At 47.6% G+C, this 20,373-nt stretch overlaps 1 protein-coding gene across 2 annotated transcripts in view; it reads left to right on the top strand.

Moving 5' to 3' along the window:
- USP54 (ubiquitin specific peptidase 54) overlaps window positions 1–20,373 on the top strand; it is a 1,809,222-nt gene that overhangs the window by 767,676 nt on the left and 1,021,173 nt on the right. For both annotated transcript variants that reach the window (XM_086922134.1, XM_086922133.1), the window contains exon 9: window positions 13,327–13,476. In XM_086922134.1, the coding sequence (XP_086778260.1) occupies window positions 13,327–13,476 (150 nt within the window). The remainder of the gene's footprint in view (window positions 1–13,326; window positions 13,477–20,373) is intronic.

Raw genomic sequence — 20,373 nt, 5'->3', positions numbered from 1 at the left:
TGCCATCACCTCTGCCAGGAGGGTGAGTGAGCTCCAGGCTCTTTCTGTCCAACCTCCTTTCCTGTCCATTCATCCTGACAAGGTGGTTCTGAGGACTAGACCTTCTTTCCTGCCCAAGGTTGTTTCGGCCTTTCACATCGGGCAGTCCATCGCCCTCCCTTCCTTCTTCCCGCCTCCGCATCCTTCAAAGGATGAAGAGCGGCTCCATCGTCTGGACCCAAAACGTGCGCTTTCATTTTACATGGATCGCACACGCCAGTTCCGGGTGGATGACCAACTGTTTGTTGGCTACGTGGGTGCGAAGAAGGGACGGGCGGTTTGTAAACGAACCATCTCTCGATGGGTCGTCCTCTGCATCAAAGCGTGCTACTCTTTGGCTCGGAAGGAGCCTCCTGTTGGGCTGAGGGCCCATTCCACTCGGGCCACGGCGGCTACTACTGCCCTGGGCCGGGGAGTCCCCTTGCTGGACATTTGCCAAGCGGCTACGTGGGCCTCGCTGCACACCTTTGCGAGGCACTACTGCCTGGACAGTCAAGTCCGGAGGGATGGCTTCTTTGGCCGTTCTGTCCTCCAGGACTTTCTGGTGTAGTTTGGTATTGGTTCGCAGACCCACCACCGGGGTTGGTATTGCTGGGGTATGTATTCTAAGGTAAGGAATCTAACACTAACGTGTTTCTTTCAGATGAACAAGTTACTTACCTTCGGTAACGATATATCTGTAAGAAACATTAGTTAGTGTTAGATTCCTTACCGAACCCACCCATCCTCCCCGTTCTGCGAACTGATACCTAGGGTTAAGGTCATCCCTTTCAGGGCCCTAGTTTTTACATGGCACCAGTGTTGGTTCTCTCATGGCTCTGCGTCTCCTGGCGCGGAAAAGCTGTGTGCAAAGAACTGACGTCAGCGCGCGGAGGCGGCGTCTATATACTCCAGCGACGTCATCACGGCGCACGACGCCGACGACGGACGCGGAGCCGCAGGGGACGCCTGCAGACGACGCCTACCGACGCGCAGGGGTACTGCTACGCAAAAGTTTCCGGATCCAGACTGACGCCTGGGGATATTCTAAGGTAAGGAATCTAACACTAACTAATGTTTCTTACAGATATATCGTTACCGAAGGTAAGTAACTTGTTCGACGTGTATAGTAGTCCCACCCATGCAATATATTTCGGTCCAGAGCCCATACGTGTAAGTACTGCAAATAGATATTCCCATTCTACTAGATCGAATGCCATTTTGGCATCAAGTGAGAGGATCACCGCCTGTTCGGAAAGGAGGTGTGCACGTGCCAACACCCCATGAACCCTTCTGAGATTCAGTGCTATACTCCTGTGGGGCATAAAGCCTGACTGATCAGGGTGTATCAGTGTGTGTAGGTGTTGTGTCAGACGGCTGGCCAGGAGCTTCGCCAGGATTTTGGCTTCTACGTTAAGCAGGGATATTGGGCGGTATGAGGTACATGCAGTCGGCGGCTTATTCGGCTTTGGTATGGCCACAATCGTGGCTGTACGCTGGTCACGCGGTAGTTCCGCCCTTTCCAGGCTTTCCGTGTACATGTCTAGCAGTGGTTTACTTAGTACAGAAGCCATTGCTTTATACCATTCCACGGGTAGCCCATTGGGACCCAGTGCTTTGCCGGATTGCAATGCCTGTATTGCCAATTGAATTTCATCTTCCGGCAGGTCAACCTCTAGCTCTTGCTGTGCCTCCTGTGTGAGCCTGGGAATGGCAATGTTTTCCTGTGAAGTCGCCGCCGCCTGTGCAGTGACGTCCTGTTCCGGGGTGTATATCTCTTGAAAGTGACGTGCCAGGGTGCGCACTATTTGTTCAGGGTGTGTCTGCAGCTGCCCGTCATGTGTGTAAAGTCTCTGTATACCCCTGGTACTGCACCCTCTCCTGTCCAACCACGCCAGCATTTTCCCAGCCTTATCACCTACATCATGTATTCTATGTGCTGTGTCTGCGATGTAGCCTTTGACGGTTGTTTTGAGGTGTGCCTGGTATTGTTGTTGACGGAGCTGTAGTTGGTGTGTTGTTTCCGGGGTGGGATCTGACATGTGAGTAGTGTTTGCGCTGCGGAGTGCCAGTTCTAGTTCTGTGAGTTCACGCCGGGATTCCCGTTTGTGCCCTGTTATCGCTGCTATTGCTTCACCTCGGAGGACCGTTTTGTAAGCTTCCCACAGCACCGAGGGCGAGGACACCGTCCCAACGTTTTCTTGAAAGTATTGTGTGGTTACTATTTTGAGTTTCTTCCTGATCCTAGGGATTTTCAAATAGTTCGGATATATTGGGTATATTCTAGCGCATTTCCTTTCTTTGGTAGTGAGCAATAGAGATATTGGTGAATGGTCAGATACGCCTCTAGGCAGGATATCTATCTTATCCACTGATCCCAGTCCTACCCTCAGAAACAAAAAATAGTCTATTCATGAAAGGCTATTGTGTGCAGCGGAGTAGTATGTGTATTGGGTCGCCGCTGGGTTTAGCTGTCGCCACACGTCTGTAAGGCCCATTGCTTCCAGAAAACCAGGAAGTGTGGCAGTTCCCCTGGGGCGGTCTCTCATGGGAAAGGTGTCTAACGTGGGGTCCACTATTGCATTGAAATCCCCCCTATGATCGTGTCACCCTCTGGGAGGTCTAGGAGGAATTTACCAAGTGCCGGCAATGCCGTAGAGTGGAGTGCCGGGGTAATGTACACAGAGACCACATTGAGAGGCCTAACCTCCCATTGGCCATGTAGTGCGGCGAAACGACCCTGATCATCCGCCTTGCGGCGTTCCACCAGAAAAGGTGATGTTTTTTTCATGAGTATCCCAGTCCCTCTGGAGCCTGTTGTGAATTCTGTATGCACTGCCATCACATACCCACGTCTATCAAGCACCTTGCATGTCGTCCCTGCGAGGTGTGTCTCCTACAGGCACCGGCTATTGCCCACCCTACTCAGCTTCACCAGCTCCAGGTTCCCCCATGTCGCACTCGTTCTGTCCAAGAAGTAGTCCACCTCTACACCAGGGCCGGCTGCCCAGAGTCAAGCGGGTCCTGTTCTCCATTCTCGCAGTATCATCTTGGTGTGCAGGATGATTGGTCGGCTTATCTGTGTGCTTGCCGTTACGATGGTTCGTCCGATCACTGTGCGGACGTTGATGTTGTCCCACCTGTCTCCATCCATCAAGCCAGTCCTGTGCCACTTCTGGCTTGTCAAAAAACCCTGCCTTCCCATCGGCCACAATCCGTAATTTGGCAGGGAACAACATCGAGTACGGCAGGCCTCTGTCTCGTAGCGCCTTTTTTACCTCAGTAAATGATTTCCGGCGTCTGGCCACTTCCGCTGTGTAGTCCGGAAAGAAGGCCAAAGTCGAGTTTTGGAGCTTGACAGGTGGTGAAACTCTCGCCGCTTGCAGGATTGCATTCCTGTCTCTAAAATTAAAAAGTCTAGCCAGCACAGGCCGCGTGTTGCTCCTGGTTTGGGCGCTCCGCCAGGCACCCTGTGTGCCCTTTCTACTGAGAAGAAGTGAGATAGACCTTTAGGTTGCAGTTTATTTTTTATGAGGTCCTCGACGTACAGGTCCATTGCTCCTTTTCCTTCTATTTCCGGTAGGCCAAGGATGCGTATGTTATTTCTTCGGGAACGCCCTTCTTGGTCGTCCAGCTTTTCTTGCAGCATCTTGGTGACTTTCTCCATGCGTTCCATCGCTATTTGCAGTTCCGAAGTGTCCTCAACAAGTGATTTCGTAACCACCTCAACCTGAGACACCCTTTCGGTCATTTTCTGAAAGTACGCTCGCAGCAGAGTAACCTCGAAAGAGATGGAACCTACTGTCGTCTGCACTTGTGAGAGGGTCTTCATAATGTCCTCCAAAATCACCTTCTTGGTCCCTTCCGTGTCTGGAGTAGCGCCCGTGGAATTTCGCCCATTGACTTGGGAGTGTCAGTGCTGGCTATAGGCAAATGTATCTAGTCTAGCCTGCGTCAAACAACTCCTGGTCCCTTTGCCTGCCATGGTCCGAGGCGTGCGGATCTTGTACCCCGTTCCGGTCAGCACCGCGGTCTCCGCGTGGCGATGGGCTGTGTACCTTTTTCATGGGTCAGGGGGAACGTGGTTCAGTGTACGTTCTGCTGTTTCCCGGACCCTGAGGTGTTCCCCACACTGATGAGCCTGATGTTCGCCGGCAGTTCTCGCCCACCGTGTCTGCACCGGTTCCCAGTGCGTCAGCCTCGTCGTAACCACCTATGTGCCTTCACCCCGTCACCAGTCGCGTATGACCTCTGTGGTGTGTTCCTGGTCAGTAGGTTGTTTGATTGTGTTGGGGAGATGGTGGCTCGTTATGCAGTCCTGCTGCGTCTGTTGCGCAGCATCGTGTTCCGCTGCCAATTGATCTTTGTGGCAATGACCCCTTCGTTCTTCCCACTTCGCTGATTGGGATCATCCAGTGCCGGGTCTGTGTCACTGCCAGCCCAGCAGGTGGGTGTCTCACGGTTATAGTGGTGGGAGTCCGCTCGGGGCCCAACCGGAGCGTCATCTGTCGGGGCTTCCCCTGTTACTCTGCCCCCGGGTGTGGCCAACGCCGTCAATGGCTCCCCAGGCGCTCTCCCTCATGTGCCAATTCGCTGTGCAAGGTTCCAGGGGCACTTACTTTTATCGCCGACATCCCCCACGTGTGGTCTCGATCTCTGCTGCCGCGGTGAGGGGGCGTCTTCACTCCTGGTGCGCCAGCTCCCTTCCCGAGCCACTCGCGCTGACCAGGCCTCACCTCCGATATGGCGTCCGATGGTAACTTGAGGCGCCGCCTTCCGCTCGGAAACTCGCACTATTCAGCCACATCCGTGGTCCCTCTTCGGTATCTCGCAGCCTCCGGCGGTCGTTTCCGCCTACTCACGTCTTGTTGGTTCCTCAGGGGCTCCCATTGTCACTGTTTATGTTGGAGCGTCTTCCGCTTCATCCCTGTCGGGGGGCGGCAGTCGCCACCGAGTTCAGGCCGGCCAGGTCGCACTTCCGCCGGGGCTCGGCAGGCACGCAAGGTCGATGCTGTCTTGCAGTCGCAGGCCCAATGACGCCAGTGCGGGATGGTGCAGTGCCCGGCTCACGATTTTCGCCGAGTCGGATCGGGTGATGCCGCTTGGGTCCCTGAGCTGGTACCGCTACTTCGGGCGGGCGGTGTGACGGATTAAGTCATCGGATTTTGCCAAAGGCCGTTATGCCGTGGGGAGCTCCCGCTTCACGCTGCCACCATGCTTGGCTGCTAGCCACGCCACCCATCTTTTCACTTTTTGCCAAAAGTCTCAAAGGCTATTAAGTGAAGATGTGGAAGTTGCTATAAATGACCAGGAAATATTCATGGATCTTCATGAACTTGTCCTATTTAAAGCGCATAATTGTAGTAGGCGGTAGGAAGCTGAATGAATTTCAGGATGGTTAACTGAAGAGATCTGTTTTCTTCCCTCCACATGAATCATTTATTAAAAGAAAAGACTTGAAGGATGATGCAGAAACTTTACAACGGCCTAGAAAGACAATGAGCTAACGATCGGTATATGATGTAATATCTTATGCTAGAAACATATCTTAAAACTAAGCGTAGAAAAACCCTGATTTCAGAGCTCCCATCTGAAGAGGGCATAATGCTGACCGAAGAAGTAGACATAGCAAATAGGTTCAAAAGATATTACTCTGACTTATACTCCTCCCGCTCCTCATACATGGACGACGAAATCCTAGACTATTTAGAACATATTAAGCTTCCCATCCTAACGGACAATCATAGGGAATTCCTTATGCTCCCCATTGAAAAAGACAGAATAGTGGAGGCACTAGCAGGAATGAGAGCATCCAGCGCCCTGGGGATGGACGGTCTCACCGTGGGCTTTCATAAGGCCTTTATAGAACAGCTACTTCCCCATATATCTATGCTTTTCGATGACTTATGTATTACGGACAAGATGCCACAGACCATGAGGGAAGCTATGATAGTTGCCATCCCCAAGCCAGGAAAGCCCCCGGAGGAATGCGGCTCTTATCGTCCGCTATCGTTATTGAACGTGGACACCAAGTTGTTCGCCAAAACCCTGACCAATCGCTTGACACTGCTTACCCCGGAGCTAGTTGCTCCGGAACAGGCAGGATTTATACCAGATAGGAACCTTGCATACAACCTATGAACTATATTCGGAACCATGCAACATGTCAAACAAGACATAAATGCTATAGCGGTTTTCCTGGATATGGAGAAGACCTTTGATTCGGTAGAGTGGCCCTTTATGAAACAAGTGCTGACTAGGATGGGACTTCGTCTTCCTACAGCTGATTGGAGTGATGTACAACGCCCCCACGGCTCATATACGACGAGGGAACCTAGTTACTGACCCCATAGCTATCTCCAGGGGACCTAGGCAGGGATGCCCCTTGTCGCCAACACTATACTTGACAACAACGCCCACAACAGCAAGGAACTTTTCAACATCGTCAAGGAATTTTCCAATCCCTCGGCCAACTCCAACGACATCACCCCATCTCAAGCCCTCTGCGACTCCCTAGCCTCATTTTTCCACAACAAGATTGCAGACATCCACAACAGCTTTGACAACCAACCCAGAAACCAACCCACCCTACCATTTGCTGTTCATCTTCCCCCCGTGAACACCCTTAACAACTGGAACCCGATCTCCACTGAGGACACCATCCGGCTGATGAATTCCATCCACTCAGGATCCCCCACAGACCCATGTCCTCACCACATATTCAACAAAGCAGACTCCGTCATAGCACCACACCTCCGAGACGTCATCAACTGCTCCCTCAACTCCGCCACCTTCCCGGAAGACTGGAAACACGCTGAACTCACCGCCCTCCTGAAAAAACCAACAGCAGACCCCATCGAACTCAAAAATTACCGCCCCATCTCGCTTCTCCCATTCCCGGCCAAAGTCATCGAAAAGGCTGTCAACAACCAGCTCGCCGCCTTCCTCGAACCCAACAAATCCCTCGACTCCTCACAATCTGGCTTCCGAGCAAAACACAGCACTGAGACCGCCCTCATCGCAGCAACAGACGACATTCGAACTCTACTGGACAATGGAGACACAGTCGCCCTCATCCTCCTTGACCTCTCTGCAGCATTCGACACAGTCTGCCACAGCACCCTTTTACAACGCCTCAATAACATCGGAATCCAAGGAAAAGCACTTGAATGGATCACCTCGTTCCTCACCGGAAGAACCCAGAGAGTCCGCCTTCCTCCATTCAAATCCGAGGCCTCTGAAGTCATCTGCGGCGTACCTCAAGGATCCTCACTCAGTCCCACCCTCTTCAACGTATACATGAGCCCCCTCGCAGCCATCGCACGCCAACACAACCTCAACATCATCTCTTACGCAGACGACACTCAACTGATCCTCTCCCTCACCAATGACCCCAGCACCGCCAAAACTAACCTACACGAAGGAATGAAAGAAGTTGCCGAATGGATGAAACAAAGCCGTCTGAAACTGAACTCGGACAAAACAGAAGTCCTCATCTTAGGTACATCCCCCTCTGCTTGGGACGACTCCTGGTGGCCAGAAGCCCTCGGAAAAGCACCCATTCCGACAGACCACGCACGAAACCTAGGCGTCATCCTGGATTCTTCACTCTCAAGGAACAGACAAGTCAGCGCCGTTTCCTCTTCTTGCTTCAACATTCTTCGCATGCTCAGGAAAACATTTCGCTGGATCCCCTCCGAAACGAGGAAAACAGTCACCCACGCTCTGGTCACGAGCCGACTGGACTACGGAAACACCCTCTACGCAGGTACTACCGCAAAACTCCAGAAGAAGCTCCAACGAATCCAATACGCCTCAGCCAGGCTCATATTAGACATCCCACGCAACGAACACATCTCCGATCACCTTAAAGACCTCCACTGGCTACCCGTCAATAAGAGGATCACTTTCCGCCTGCTTACCCACGCACACAAATCACTCTACGACATCGGACCAGATTGCCTCAACTCACGACTGTCCTTCTACACCCCCTCCCGCCAACTACGTTCTTCCAGCCAAGCCCTCGCCACTGTACCTCGCATCAACAAGACCACCATGGGAGGCAGATCCTTTTCCTACCTGGCTGCCAAAACATGGAACTCACTCCCCGCGTACCTTCGCCTTACCCAGAACCACCTAGCATTCAGAAAGCAACTTAAAACATGGATATTTGACAAGTAACCCTCCTCTCCTTCCTAAGCGCCTTGAAACCCTCTGGGTATGTAGTGCGCTATACAAATTCCATGACTTGACTTGACTTGACTAGTCGGCAAACCATTGGCATGTGCTTTAAGAGAATACCATGGCCACAGAGGAGTCCGTTTCCCTGGATAAGACATTGTGGTGTCTACATACGCGCTCGACACGCCCCTTTACTTGAGGGAACCTGAAAGTAATCTCTCCCCGATCCTTAGAGAGGTGGTACATTTCGGAGTGGTATCGGCTTGAAAGTAAACTGGCCAAAATCTATAGTCTTCCCGCCTACACCGGTCACGACACAATTCGAGATGGACTATCCCCTGCAGTGGTCAGAAGATTCGATCCGGTACCTTGGTATCAGACTGCACACTAACTCAGAGATAGTGTTCCTAGAGAATTATGGCCCCTCAGTAGCTAAATTGGAAGATGATATAGAAACTTAGATTAATTTACCACTGTCCCTAATTGGGAGGGTCTACATTATGAAAATGGTGATACTGCCACGTTTTCTATTCTTGTTTGCCAATATCCCCATTGTGTTGCCACAATCCTTTTTTGCCAGAGTCAATAAATCACTAATACGATTGGCATGGGTGGGCAAACAAGCGCGAGTGCAGTGGTGGATACTCACCATACCATATCATCTAGGGGTGCTGGGCGCACCGGATCTGGAATTGTATTACAAAGCAGTACAAGGAGCACATGCCCATAGTTGGATTCACGGGGCGGCAACAATACCTTTTCTACACATATAAAAGCTATTTGACCCGGTTCCCCTTCCCGCCACGATATTTAAACCAGTGGACTGTCGTACGGGTATACTGGACACCCTCAATACGACAAGACACGCATGGCATAGCCTGCTACAGCAACAGGCGGGGGCTTTGTTATATTCACCGGAGATGCCACTAGAATGGAAGGTCTGGTTGACTTCATGCAGAGATCGAGGGGTCATACGAGCACTGCACACGTTAAACATAACAAAGACGGGAGACCTGTTTACAGATGGAGTTACTAAGTCGTGGCAGGATATAATGGACGCTGCTACAGCACCCACCCTGATGCAGCGCTTTCAATTCCACAGAGTACCTAGAGCTTTATATCAACAGCTAGGGGAAGAGCTGATTGAACCTCCACGCAGACTAGTTGACATGGGGCTGCTTATGACAAAACGTAGGGTAGCAATGTGTTGGATGAGGAGACCCCTTCCTACAATTAAACAGTAGTCACAAGACGTGCTGTATTGCTGCACACATTCGGAAAACTTCAGCAAACTGCTCCCCCCTCGGAGCAGACCGAAGAATTTCTGGGGGCTATACACCACTTATATGCTCACTAAGGGGGATGATCGGACTAATGAGACAACAGGGGAGTCGGGAGATACGCTAACGCTCCAGCACAGTAGAAGACAGTCTCTGATATGCATGCACGATTGCACACGTACTTCAGGGTACAGGGGAGCTCTCGGAATACTAACTAGTCTATTTGGTCCGAATAGGAGCATCAATAGTCTTGGAAATCACAGACCGGAGGGGGAATCTATTGACAAGCAAAGAGTTATAGATAAATGCAAAAAGTAGGCCTACCTGACAGTGGCACGTTAAGTTAAAAATGTGTTATTTGCTTGATTTTTGTAAATTCATACGATAGCAGGAGCACAGGACGCATGAATTGCTGAGTGATATGGGAAATTGCCTAGGAAGATTTACGCTGTCTTCCCAATGGGATGTTGGCCACAAAGCTGTGTAATTAACCTAATACTAATAAGCCGCCGGCCTCAGGGTTTTAGGCGTATGGCTGTGTCTCTCAGTAGTAATTTGTCATACTAAAAGTTTATTAACAACATTTTTTTAAACAAAATAAACATATCTTGAAAATTAAACACTTGTTGTCTTCTGGTGATCTATCTTCATAGACCTTTAGTTAGCATAAATTATTTAGGATCTAATAATGCTTCTTACTCATTGCTTTATAAATGTATTCATCCTTTGCTGGGGAACATCGTTTACAACAAAACTTTTACCACGCACTACCATTACAACGCATGAATTACAACGAAAGTCGTTGCAACGACTTTCGCTGGAGGGCGCTGTTGGATAGGGAATAGTTTAATTTTCTATCCAACACCTTCCCTACTATCCACGGGGACAGGAGTAGGAATAGAAAATTAAACTATTCCACTATCCAGCGCCCCCCAACGCAAGTCGTTATAACGACTTGCGTTGTAATACCTGCGTTGTAAAGGCATGCGTGGTAAAAGCATGCATTGAAACGTCATACAGCCTCCTTTACTCTAGAACACTAAATATGTTAAACACTCTGGCACTTATCGATCTCACATGAGCATCAAGGTTTTGTAGTTGGCATTGTTTTGCTGCCTCAACACCACATCTCTATTCTCAAACCTGCGAGTATCTCGGGTCATTCAGAACATATTGGTTTAACCATATCAATTGAGCACAGCCTTTCATCGAGGCAATAATATTAAGCACCAGTACACCTCAGTAGAGTAGTGCCCTCAGGTCGGTCGTTAAACAACTGTTGAATATTTTTAATGATAAAAGCAGCAAAGTCTTTTCGCACCAACACACACCCATAAATATAGTAGGCCATACAAATCCCCTTCAGTGTGAGAGACATTGTAATATTCCCATTAATCAGTATGCATTTCTACTAAACCATACGTTGGCACATCAAAGTTTAAAAGACCCTTCATGGGGTAGAAATGTGCCATAGGGTGTTGATAATATAAATAACGTTTTTGAGGACACTTACCAGATCAAACTAAATAGCGATAAAAAGTCCTAGAAGTTGGCTACACTGAGACTTACTGAGGATCATGTACTTTCGTTCCGTTGCCATAGTGATGATCCATCTAAAGTATCAACTAAATTTAACATAGCTACTGAATTTTTCCTTAAATCATGGTTCTTTAAATAGCAGACATACTACAGATAAAATGGTTATAATCAGATTTGAATATTGTGGTCTCCTTGTTGCTTGCCACTGCAATGTATTGAGTTATTTAATAACTGCATTAAGTAGTTTGCAGGGCTGAATTGGGTGCAGGGTCGGACTGGGCAGAAAAATAGTTCCGGCACTAAAATAAAAGTGGGCGACAGTAGTAAATCAGATAGCTAAAAATGCTCTATTACTTATCGGTAATCTTCATTACTCCGGGTCCCGTTGTCCTCGTCCCATTCATACAAAGTGGAGATGACCATCTCCCGACAGAAAAAAACAAGAGGAATGCTGGGATACTAATACTGCCCCTCCCCCTGGGAGTACATAGGCAGTACTTACCTAGCAGCCCTCCTGTACTAACAAGCCCAGACAGGAAGGCCGGCCGTCCGGGAGGGAGGGAGGGGCGTATGAATGGGACGAGGACAACGGGACCCGGAGTAATGAAGATTACCGAAAAGTAATAGAGCATTAACCCCAGGTCCCTTATGTCCTCGTCCCATTCATAACAAAGTGGAGAAATACCAAAGCAGAAACCCGGCCTTCCGCACGCACGAGCACACCTAGGAACCGCAAAAAAGCAGCAACCCAAGGGCGCATCAAGAAGGAGGAAAGGAAGACCGCAGGAAACAACTGGCCCGCAACCCAGCAAAGGACAGCAGGGAAAGCACCAGAGACAAAGACAAAAAAGGCCATGGTTCCAAAGAAAGGAGACCGCCAACCGTAGAAATCCTGCCTACAGGACCAGGACCAGGACACAAAGGACCCGGCCAACAACGCAACGGAGAAGGCCGCCAAGCCCAGAACCAGTAGGAAGGCACACAGGACCCCGGAGACCCACAAGGCCAAGAGACCACAAGCGGCAAACCGGACCGAGGAGGCCCAGGAAGCAACAAGAAAACCAGGAGCCAGAACCCGCCACGAAAGACCGGGAGGGGGAAGAACACAGAACCCCAGAAACCAGCCGAAAGCCCACCAAGCAAGGAGAGGCCAACAAGACCGGAACCAACCCAAGAAACCATGGTGGACACAGACAACGACCACACCCCAGAAAAAAACCCAACCCCAAAGGGAGGGAACACAAGGCAGGAGGGGAGAACAGAGCAACGGGAAACCCCAGCAGCCGCCCAACGAACATAGAGGGCAGCACAAAAGAAGGCGCCCACATGGCACAGGACCGTCCAGGAACCCCACACCCAGACCAGACAAGCAGCAAGGGCAGGAGAAGCGGAAAAGAAAAGCCCAGGGAGCAGAGCACCCAGACCACAACCACAAGACCCAAACCCAGCAACACCGGAGAGGAGCCAAGCAAACAGCAAAAAAACAGGGCAACAAAACGCCAACAGACCGACCAGCACCCACCAGACACCCACGCACCGCGCGGGGGGAGGGCCATCAGATAACACCAGTGCGACTGAGCACCAGAAGCACACAGAAGCACCCGCCACTGAGCACACACAGGAAGCAAGCAGCGCGGGCACCGGTGGCAGCAGCAGGACAACCCAGAAAAGAAGAGGGGACGAAGCATGGCGCCGAACGCATGCACCCCAAGTAGGAGGCCCTAGCACAAACCACAGCACACCCAGAAGACCATGATGCCGGAACACGGCACAGCCAGAAGGACAGCCAGTCACCACCTCCAGGACCAGCCCACGAGACCCCAAGAAGAAGAAAGGGGGCAAAACAGCTAGAGTGGGGGCCAATAGCAACAAGGGACGAGGACATAAGGGACCTAGGGGTAATGTGGCCCTCATGTTCAAATCGGGGTACTTTCGAACTTGTAAAGACATGCTGTATAGGTGTTTTTTGCAGGGTAAGAGAGACTGCATGCATTGTGCTTGCTACAGGCAGTATTTGAAGTAATAACGGGGAAATCAACAGTAAAAACCGGACCATCAGATTATACAAAAGGCCCACAAAAAGCCAGACAACCTGGCCACACACTGACATGTCCAACCAGTCATTCAAGCCCTGTAAGGCAGTCCGACCCTGATCCAGTATGTTAGTTGAGTATAATTAATATACTATATATGTAATGTGAGTTTGTGTTTACAAGTTATTTTAATTGCTTTTTTAAAACCTTTAAAAACAATTACTTAAAACATTGAATAACGTTTTGTAACTGATAATGGCTGTACTTATTTCTAGCTTTTCTATAGAGTGACAGATGAACGGGCAAAACATTCTGAGTTGTACTTAGTGGGAATGATCTGCTACTATGGCAAACATTATTCCACCTTCTTCCTACAAACCAAGATTCGCAAGTGGATGTACTTTGATGATGCCCATGTCAAAGAGGTAAGAAAAATGTGCTCCTTTCTTTCTACAAACAACTGTCATGAGAATATCTGCAATGTATTACATTTCCAGTCGCCCTTATTGTGAAAGGGTTGTTCACTTCAAGCCTTTCACCCACCAAATTGTTGTAAATTGTACTATGAATTTTTCCTAAATTGTCTAATTCAAGTTGGTTTAAAGTGCATGTGAGAAGTTGGCCTGATATATGATGTTTCAAATTCTGGAACCACCTTGTATCAGTCCAAACACTCCCTTATGGTGTCTAGTTGTAAGTCAACCTTATAGACAAGCTATCCTAATGGTAGTATGGACTAAGCAGCCTTAAAGGCTTAACTCTAGAGGTCGTGTTAAGCAAGCTGTTTTACCATTCACAATCCTGTAATATCAAATGAAAGGACACCACACAAGTATATATTATAAAAATATATGTATTTATTACTAGAATAATCCTCTGTACTCTTTATGAGTGCAGAGGCATAAGCGTTTAAACAAAAGCACAGTTAAACATATGAAAGATGCACAATTATGGATGAGGGCGGGTGGCCACTCAAACCATATATTAAGAAAGTGGTATAAGAGATACCAATCGAACAGTGGTTAGGCCTAGGGCCTAGGGAATCGCTGGGAGCAGTCGGGACTAGCAATGCTGAAGTCGGGAAAAGCCCGCATGATTCGGGTGCAGCGCTTAAAGCACAGGCATGCACCAATGCAAAGTCAATGGTGCGTAAAAGTTATAAAGTTACTGTTTAAGAATACTTCCGCTCAACCTAGAAGGACAAAACTTAAGACACATACACTAGAGGTGTGTACCAGTGTGGGAACACCGGCGTTGCTGAGTTACCTCACCCACAGGAAGCGGGTGCACAGGTGCGAAGTAGTGTTGGGTTTTGTCACGCAGGTTGCTGGTGCTTGGAGCTGAAGATGCTGCAGGCGTCGAGACGAGAAGTGTCCGGTTTGATCCAAGGGTGGATCGAAGTTAAAGATGATCTGAAAGCAGAGGGGACAGAGTCTGGGTCACTTTGCAGTGACCAGGGTGGAACCAGAAGGAACCAGGCAATGTCGGGCACTTTCAGGTCGCTGACAGGTCGCTTCTCTCCGCTGCCACGTGGACTCTGGGGCACCGAGGATGTCCAGGAGTGGATCACGAGCTGTCCCATGCAGGCTCTCACTGCCGGTGGTGTCGGCTTCCGGATTGGAGTCAACAACACTTGGCAAGGGCAACCCATGCAGGATTCGAAGATGGGGTTGCACTCGGACCAGGAGGGTCAGAGCGGGTGCAAGTCTGGAGCAACGAGAATCACAAGTTAGATTTCGTAGTTCGTCGGCACAGGGGCCACAAGCCAACGGGCAAGTGACCGGGCCAACGCGTTGAGCCAAAAGAAGCAGAAGGGCCCCACGCAGCACTTGGTGAGTGTAAAGGGGTGAGCTTCAGTGCAAAAGAGGCTCAGGGCTGGGGCTTCTCAAACCCCGATGTACAGCTTCGAGGGTCACTCGTGGGCTGCACGGTCAGCGTCTCGTGGTCTTTCCAAGATGGCGGGCCCCACGCTTCAGGTCGCCTCCACGGGTCTCAGCTCTGCAGGGACTGTGGATCAGGCTGTTAGAAGGCAGGCTCGCTTGGTCTTGTTGAACTCTGTTGCTCGAGTTCTGGCGGGAACTGCAACAAAGCAAACGTCGAGGTGCTAGATGGTGCCTGTTTGCACCAGGTGGTCACTCCTTGACCACAAGGGAGATTCTTCAGTCTTCTACGTTGAGTAGGATGTCGAAGGGTCCAGAGTTTCATTTCATAAGTTTCAGTCAGGATAATCTGAGTGCTTTGGCACTGCTCCCATTCCTATACCAATCTAGGGGGCTGGATTACCTGCTAGGTCCCCTCCTATGGGTGGGACCCAGGAAGGGGGTGGTTACACCCCTTTCCCTTTGTCCAGGTCGCGCTGGGACTGGGGCTGGTGTGCCCAAGAACCGGTTTGACCAGATTATGCAAGGGGAAGTCTTGTGCTCCCCAGGCAGTGTCTGGTTTCTTTCAAACCTCCCTGCTACATCCACTATCTCCTGTCTGGGGTGGTGTGACACCTCCCTGTGACAGGAAACCCTTTGTCCAGGCCTCCTTGGCTGAGTTTCGGTCAGCAGCAGCAGGTCAGACCCGTGTCTGTGGCAGAAGCATCCATTTTGTGGTGCTGAGGCTACTTTTAAAATCAACCGCGTTTTAGCAAAGTAACATGTCGTCTCCCTCTAGAGGGGTGGAATGCTATCCCCGTTGACAGGACTGTCGAGGGGATAGTATTCCAAATCGTATGACACCTTACACGACATGTTTTGATAAAGCCAAACCAAAGTTAACATATAACCGCGAGGATTATAATGCACTTAATAGTATATGGTATGGCATTATCCCGGAACAGCTTAGGGAATTGGTCCCGACAGCTGCAGACAGGCTCAGCTCATGCTAGAGCACCATCTCACATAAAACCAAGCACTCTGCCTCCAGGATTGTTAAGGCCTGCCATGGGAGTGACTTATAGGTTTATATGTGTTCAGATAGGTTTAGATATAGGCATACTATATCTAAGCAAGGGGTGATTACACCACCTTGCCCCAGCTGAGTGATCAGCCAGTTGTGTCATTTTGGATAGCCAGCCAGGGGTGGCAAAAGGTATGCTGCAGCCCCTGGTAGGCCTTGGATGCACCTATGCCCTGGGCACCTATAGTGCACTGTACAGGGTCTGATAAGGTGACCCAAGCCAATTTAGTTATGCACCTAGGGTACATGGAATCCATTTTACAGAGAGAGCAGATAGCCTGGGGCCCTGATTAGCAGGGAACCAGGCCAACTAAGTCGAAAACCAGCTAAACACAAGGCAAAAAATCTGGGGTAACCATAGTCAGGTAGCCACCTTCCTACAGTGCAGAATCCCATAACCTTCTCAGCATTATGCCTACATTTAAACATATTGATAAGAAAAATCAATCTCACAAGACGGTTGTAGTGGCTTCTGACTCATCAGTTTTGGTGGATTAACTGTATAGGACAACCAACTTGGCATTAAACAGTATTTTCCTTTCATCTTGTTCAGCTTCAAACTTGCCATGGATTCTACCATTTTCATAAATATGATCCAACTGTAATCTTACTTCAATGTATTTTGCTTTCTAAGACAAATGCAGCCCAGTGGTAAATTCCACAAGGGCAAGCCTCTTTGTTGCAATGGATTTTTACTACTTATTTCCTAGAACGTTCTCAGACTGACCAGCTGCATTTATCAAAACCATAAATCATGTGCTGGGGTTTCCTACCTAACACTACACCAACCATATAAGAATTGTTTTTTACAATCATCATAAATGATGGTTTTGGAGCTTGAAGTTGCTTTAAGATTCACATGTTGTACATTGTTGCGGGTTGTAGGGGGCAGGGGTTTAAAAATAATAATATTTTTTTTCATCACTTACCTTTTCTGTCACCTCTCCTCCATCTCCGCTTCTCTTCTCTTCCTGACTTCTGTCCGGAAGAAGCTGCAGGAAACACTTGGGCACACAGGCATGCCTGAGCCAATCACAACACTGCAATGCAGCGTTGCGATTGGTATGAGCACCTTGGATCGGCGCTCAGTTGGGGACAGTGAGCCTGTGTATATTCCCCACCAGGCTGTGTATTACAGCCCTGTGGGGAATATGCAAAGTGTGCATAACTGTTTCCCCAAGCCAAGACGGCCGGCAAAGCAGTCATGGGCACTTAAGTGTGCACAAACCACTCCTCCTCCCTGAGCTACAAGCCCCACCCGCCCCAACACAGCCCCGCAGAAACGAAAAATAAAATGCTAATATCATTATAATTGTATTTTTTCCTTTTTCACTGCTCTAAGAGCAGTGGGCCGACGCTCCTTCGCCTTAGCGTAGGAGCCACCACTGGTTATGCATGACTCCTCAGTTTAGGTGTAGGATACAGAAGTGTTTGTTGTACAATTTTTTTCCGTTCCTGAGTGTACACATGGATTGAGCCTTGATGCAGCACAGACGCTGTTAACTAGTTTGTGACAATTGATACTGGTTGTGACAGCAAAACCACACACGAAAACAAATGTGAACTTTGCACATGTTAAGTGTATTTCAATGATACTGAGTGAAGCAAGAATGCAAGAATAGTAAATGAGTGTTTTGAGCTATAGAAATAGAAAGAATTCATATATTGTGTGTTTAACATGTCTAATAATCTAGTTTGTTGATGGCTTAACAATGGTGAAATTAACATTTATAAAAATGTGCACTGATAATATGCAGACTATTGTACGCTTAACTTGAGAAGTCATATGTGTATGCTTACACGAGTCTCAATTTAATTATGCAGTGTGTGTAACAAATGTCAAAGCCATCTTTTAGTGCTTCTATTGTAATGCACCATAGAGATCGAAAAGCTGGTGCAATAGTGACATACAACAAATTAAATGAATGAAACTTTCTATTTAGCTGCTTTACAGTTATAAGAAACTAGATTTATTCGATCGACAATAATTTTATGATTAATATAATTATTTTACGTTTATGTACTTTGTGATTCATACTAATAGGCCATGCATATGATTGAACATTTCTATGCAAACACTGATGATGACTTATAATACTTGCTTATTTAGACATGAATACGTAATTGAATTTATTATGCTTGGATTTAATTGCACATTGGTTAATAAGAATCACATTACTTTAAATGCTTTTCCTTTTAGGATTGCATTCTACTTCATGGACTGATGTGAAAGGATTTCGTTTGTCTTTTCATGTAACTTTTTCTGTCCTTTCACATGACATTCCTGATGCCTAAAGTATACGTTTTCTTCATTTCAACATAGTCTAATATGTGGGAGCTTACATGTTTGAGACTAGTAACATGGAAAGCAATATTGATTTTTTCTTTGTGGATTGACCTGTGTGACCAGGGCAGGCAATCGATTCCTATGGACTGTATGGAAAAATTCTCTAATGTGTCTTGATTGGTTTGTATGATTTTGGCCTGACTGAACTTCTTTAGGAGGATCGAGATTCCTGTAGTCATCCTATATATCTATCTACAGCATGATCCTAAGAAAAATGTCTTTGAATTTAATTTCCAATTTGTGAGTTGTTTACCAATTATTTGACCCTCGACGGCTATCCGACAGGAGACACCCAAGTTCCTCACCCCTCAATTTGACGAGCAAAGCCCATCAGAGTACCAAAGCCTGGTTGGTGTGAGTAAAGATCAAGATTAAATAAGGTGATGTAATCAGCAAATTGTCCAAAATGTTATGTTATGGGCCCAGCGGATAAAGATTAATTTGAGCTCCCCCCTGCTACATTTTCATAACTCACTATAACATTCGTCACTGTGCTCAGCAATACTCCCATAGGTGACTTACATTTTGAATAATTTTTTTCTCTCACTGTTTGGGTCGGAAGAGCTCCCAACTAGGAAGATATCTAGTAGAAAATGCAATGGCAACTTTGAGAAACAACATATGTTGGCATTTGAACATTGCTAGAACAAAGAGACACGTTTTTGCTTGCTGAGCTCTGACTGGGTGAGAGAATGTGTTTAGGGAAGGGTATTTATGAGGCTTCTCCACACCATTTAGTAGTATAATCATACTGTTTAAATGCTTCTATACCAACAACTGAAAATTTGCCATAAATGACGAACACTCAGTGCGTATATTATGCCTTCTGAGAGACTATGAGTAGAAGGATTGTGATGCGTTTGTCTTTCAAACTAAAGCCCTTGATTCACAGGTAAAAGATCATTTTTGCTCAGGCAGTGAAATTAGATATGGCTTAATTGGATTTAGGAAGACAGAAGAAACAAGGTTCATTTATAAAAGGAGATGGGTTTCTCTGAAAATGAAGATCTTACAGAGTAGGCTCAGGGGGAGCATCACTCAGACTTTTACCTCAAAAGATCTGTCTCACAAAAAGATGATTACAACAAAATTAAAAGAGCCGAATCTACATTAACACCAGCTAAAGACACTGAAAGTCAAATGAAAAAAAACTATTTAGGCCAACTGATGTAAAGTCAAAGGCTATGCCAGATAAGAGCCACACAAACAACTCTCAACATTGGCAGAACATAGAAATGTATAAAAAATATCCTTCCAGATCTAAAGGAAAGGTTATTGGAAAGGACTTTCCTGGGAAATTAGATATGATGTAGGTAATCGATCAAGTTTGAAAAGTGAATTGGACTTGACATCAAATTACAGTCGAGTTTAAAACCATACCAAACCCCCAGCGCCCATTGAATCTGAAAACAAAAACACAATCCTCCGGACTCAACCTTGGTGTATGATCACGGTTGAAAAGTCAATGACATATCTACTGACTCTACTTTGGAGCATGATCAAGCTCAGAAAGGCAATGGCAAAATATTGAACTGGTCTTCAGATTATGATCAAGCCCAAAAACCTTAAACACTAGTAAAGCATGCAAACCCTGAGGCTATAGTAGAAAGTAAAATTAAAATTGCTCTTGACACCGAAATAGCAGATCTAATATTATTCATATGCTGTTTACAGAGGGGAATATTTGTTTAGTCCAGGTTGACGAATCCTTAAACTGCATGAAGAAAGCTAGTGATAATAGGAGCCTTACAAGTGAGAAGTTCTTTTAAAATGGGTATGCACTCTGATAGAAGAGGTTTGGCAAGACTAACTTATGGGACATGTTTTTGAAAACAGTACCAAGGGGCCTCTTTTTGTACATCTGGTTTGAGGTTTGTAATGGAGTGAATTCATTTTCAATTCAGAGTTTTTCCTTATGTCATCAAACTGGCCCCAAGATAATTTGTAAAGACACTGGCAGTAATAGCAAATCTTAAAATGTCAAGCAATTCATGTGCATCCATATTCAGATGACTGACTGGTAAAGGCAAGA

Source organism: Lissotriton vulgaris, chromosome 5 (genome assembly GCF_964263255.1).
Source record: "Lissotriton vulgaris chromosome 5, aLisVul1.2, whole genome shotgun sequence".
NCBI lineage: Eukaryota > Metazoa > Chordata > Amphibia > Caudata > Salamandridae > Lissotriton > Lissotriton vulgaris.
The sequence above is the reverse complement of the archived record's forward strand: the minus strand, read 5'-3'. Positions and strand labels throughout refer to the sequence as shown.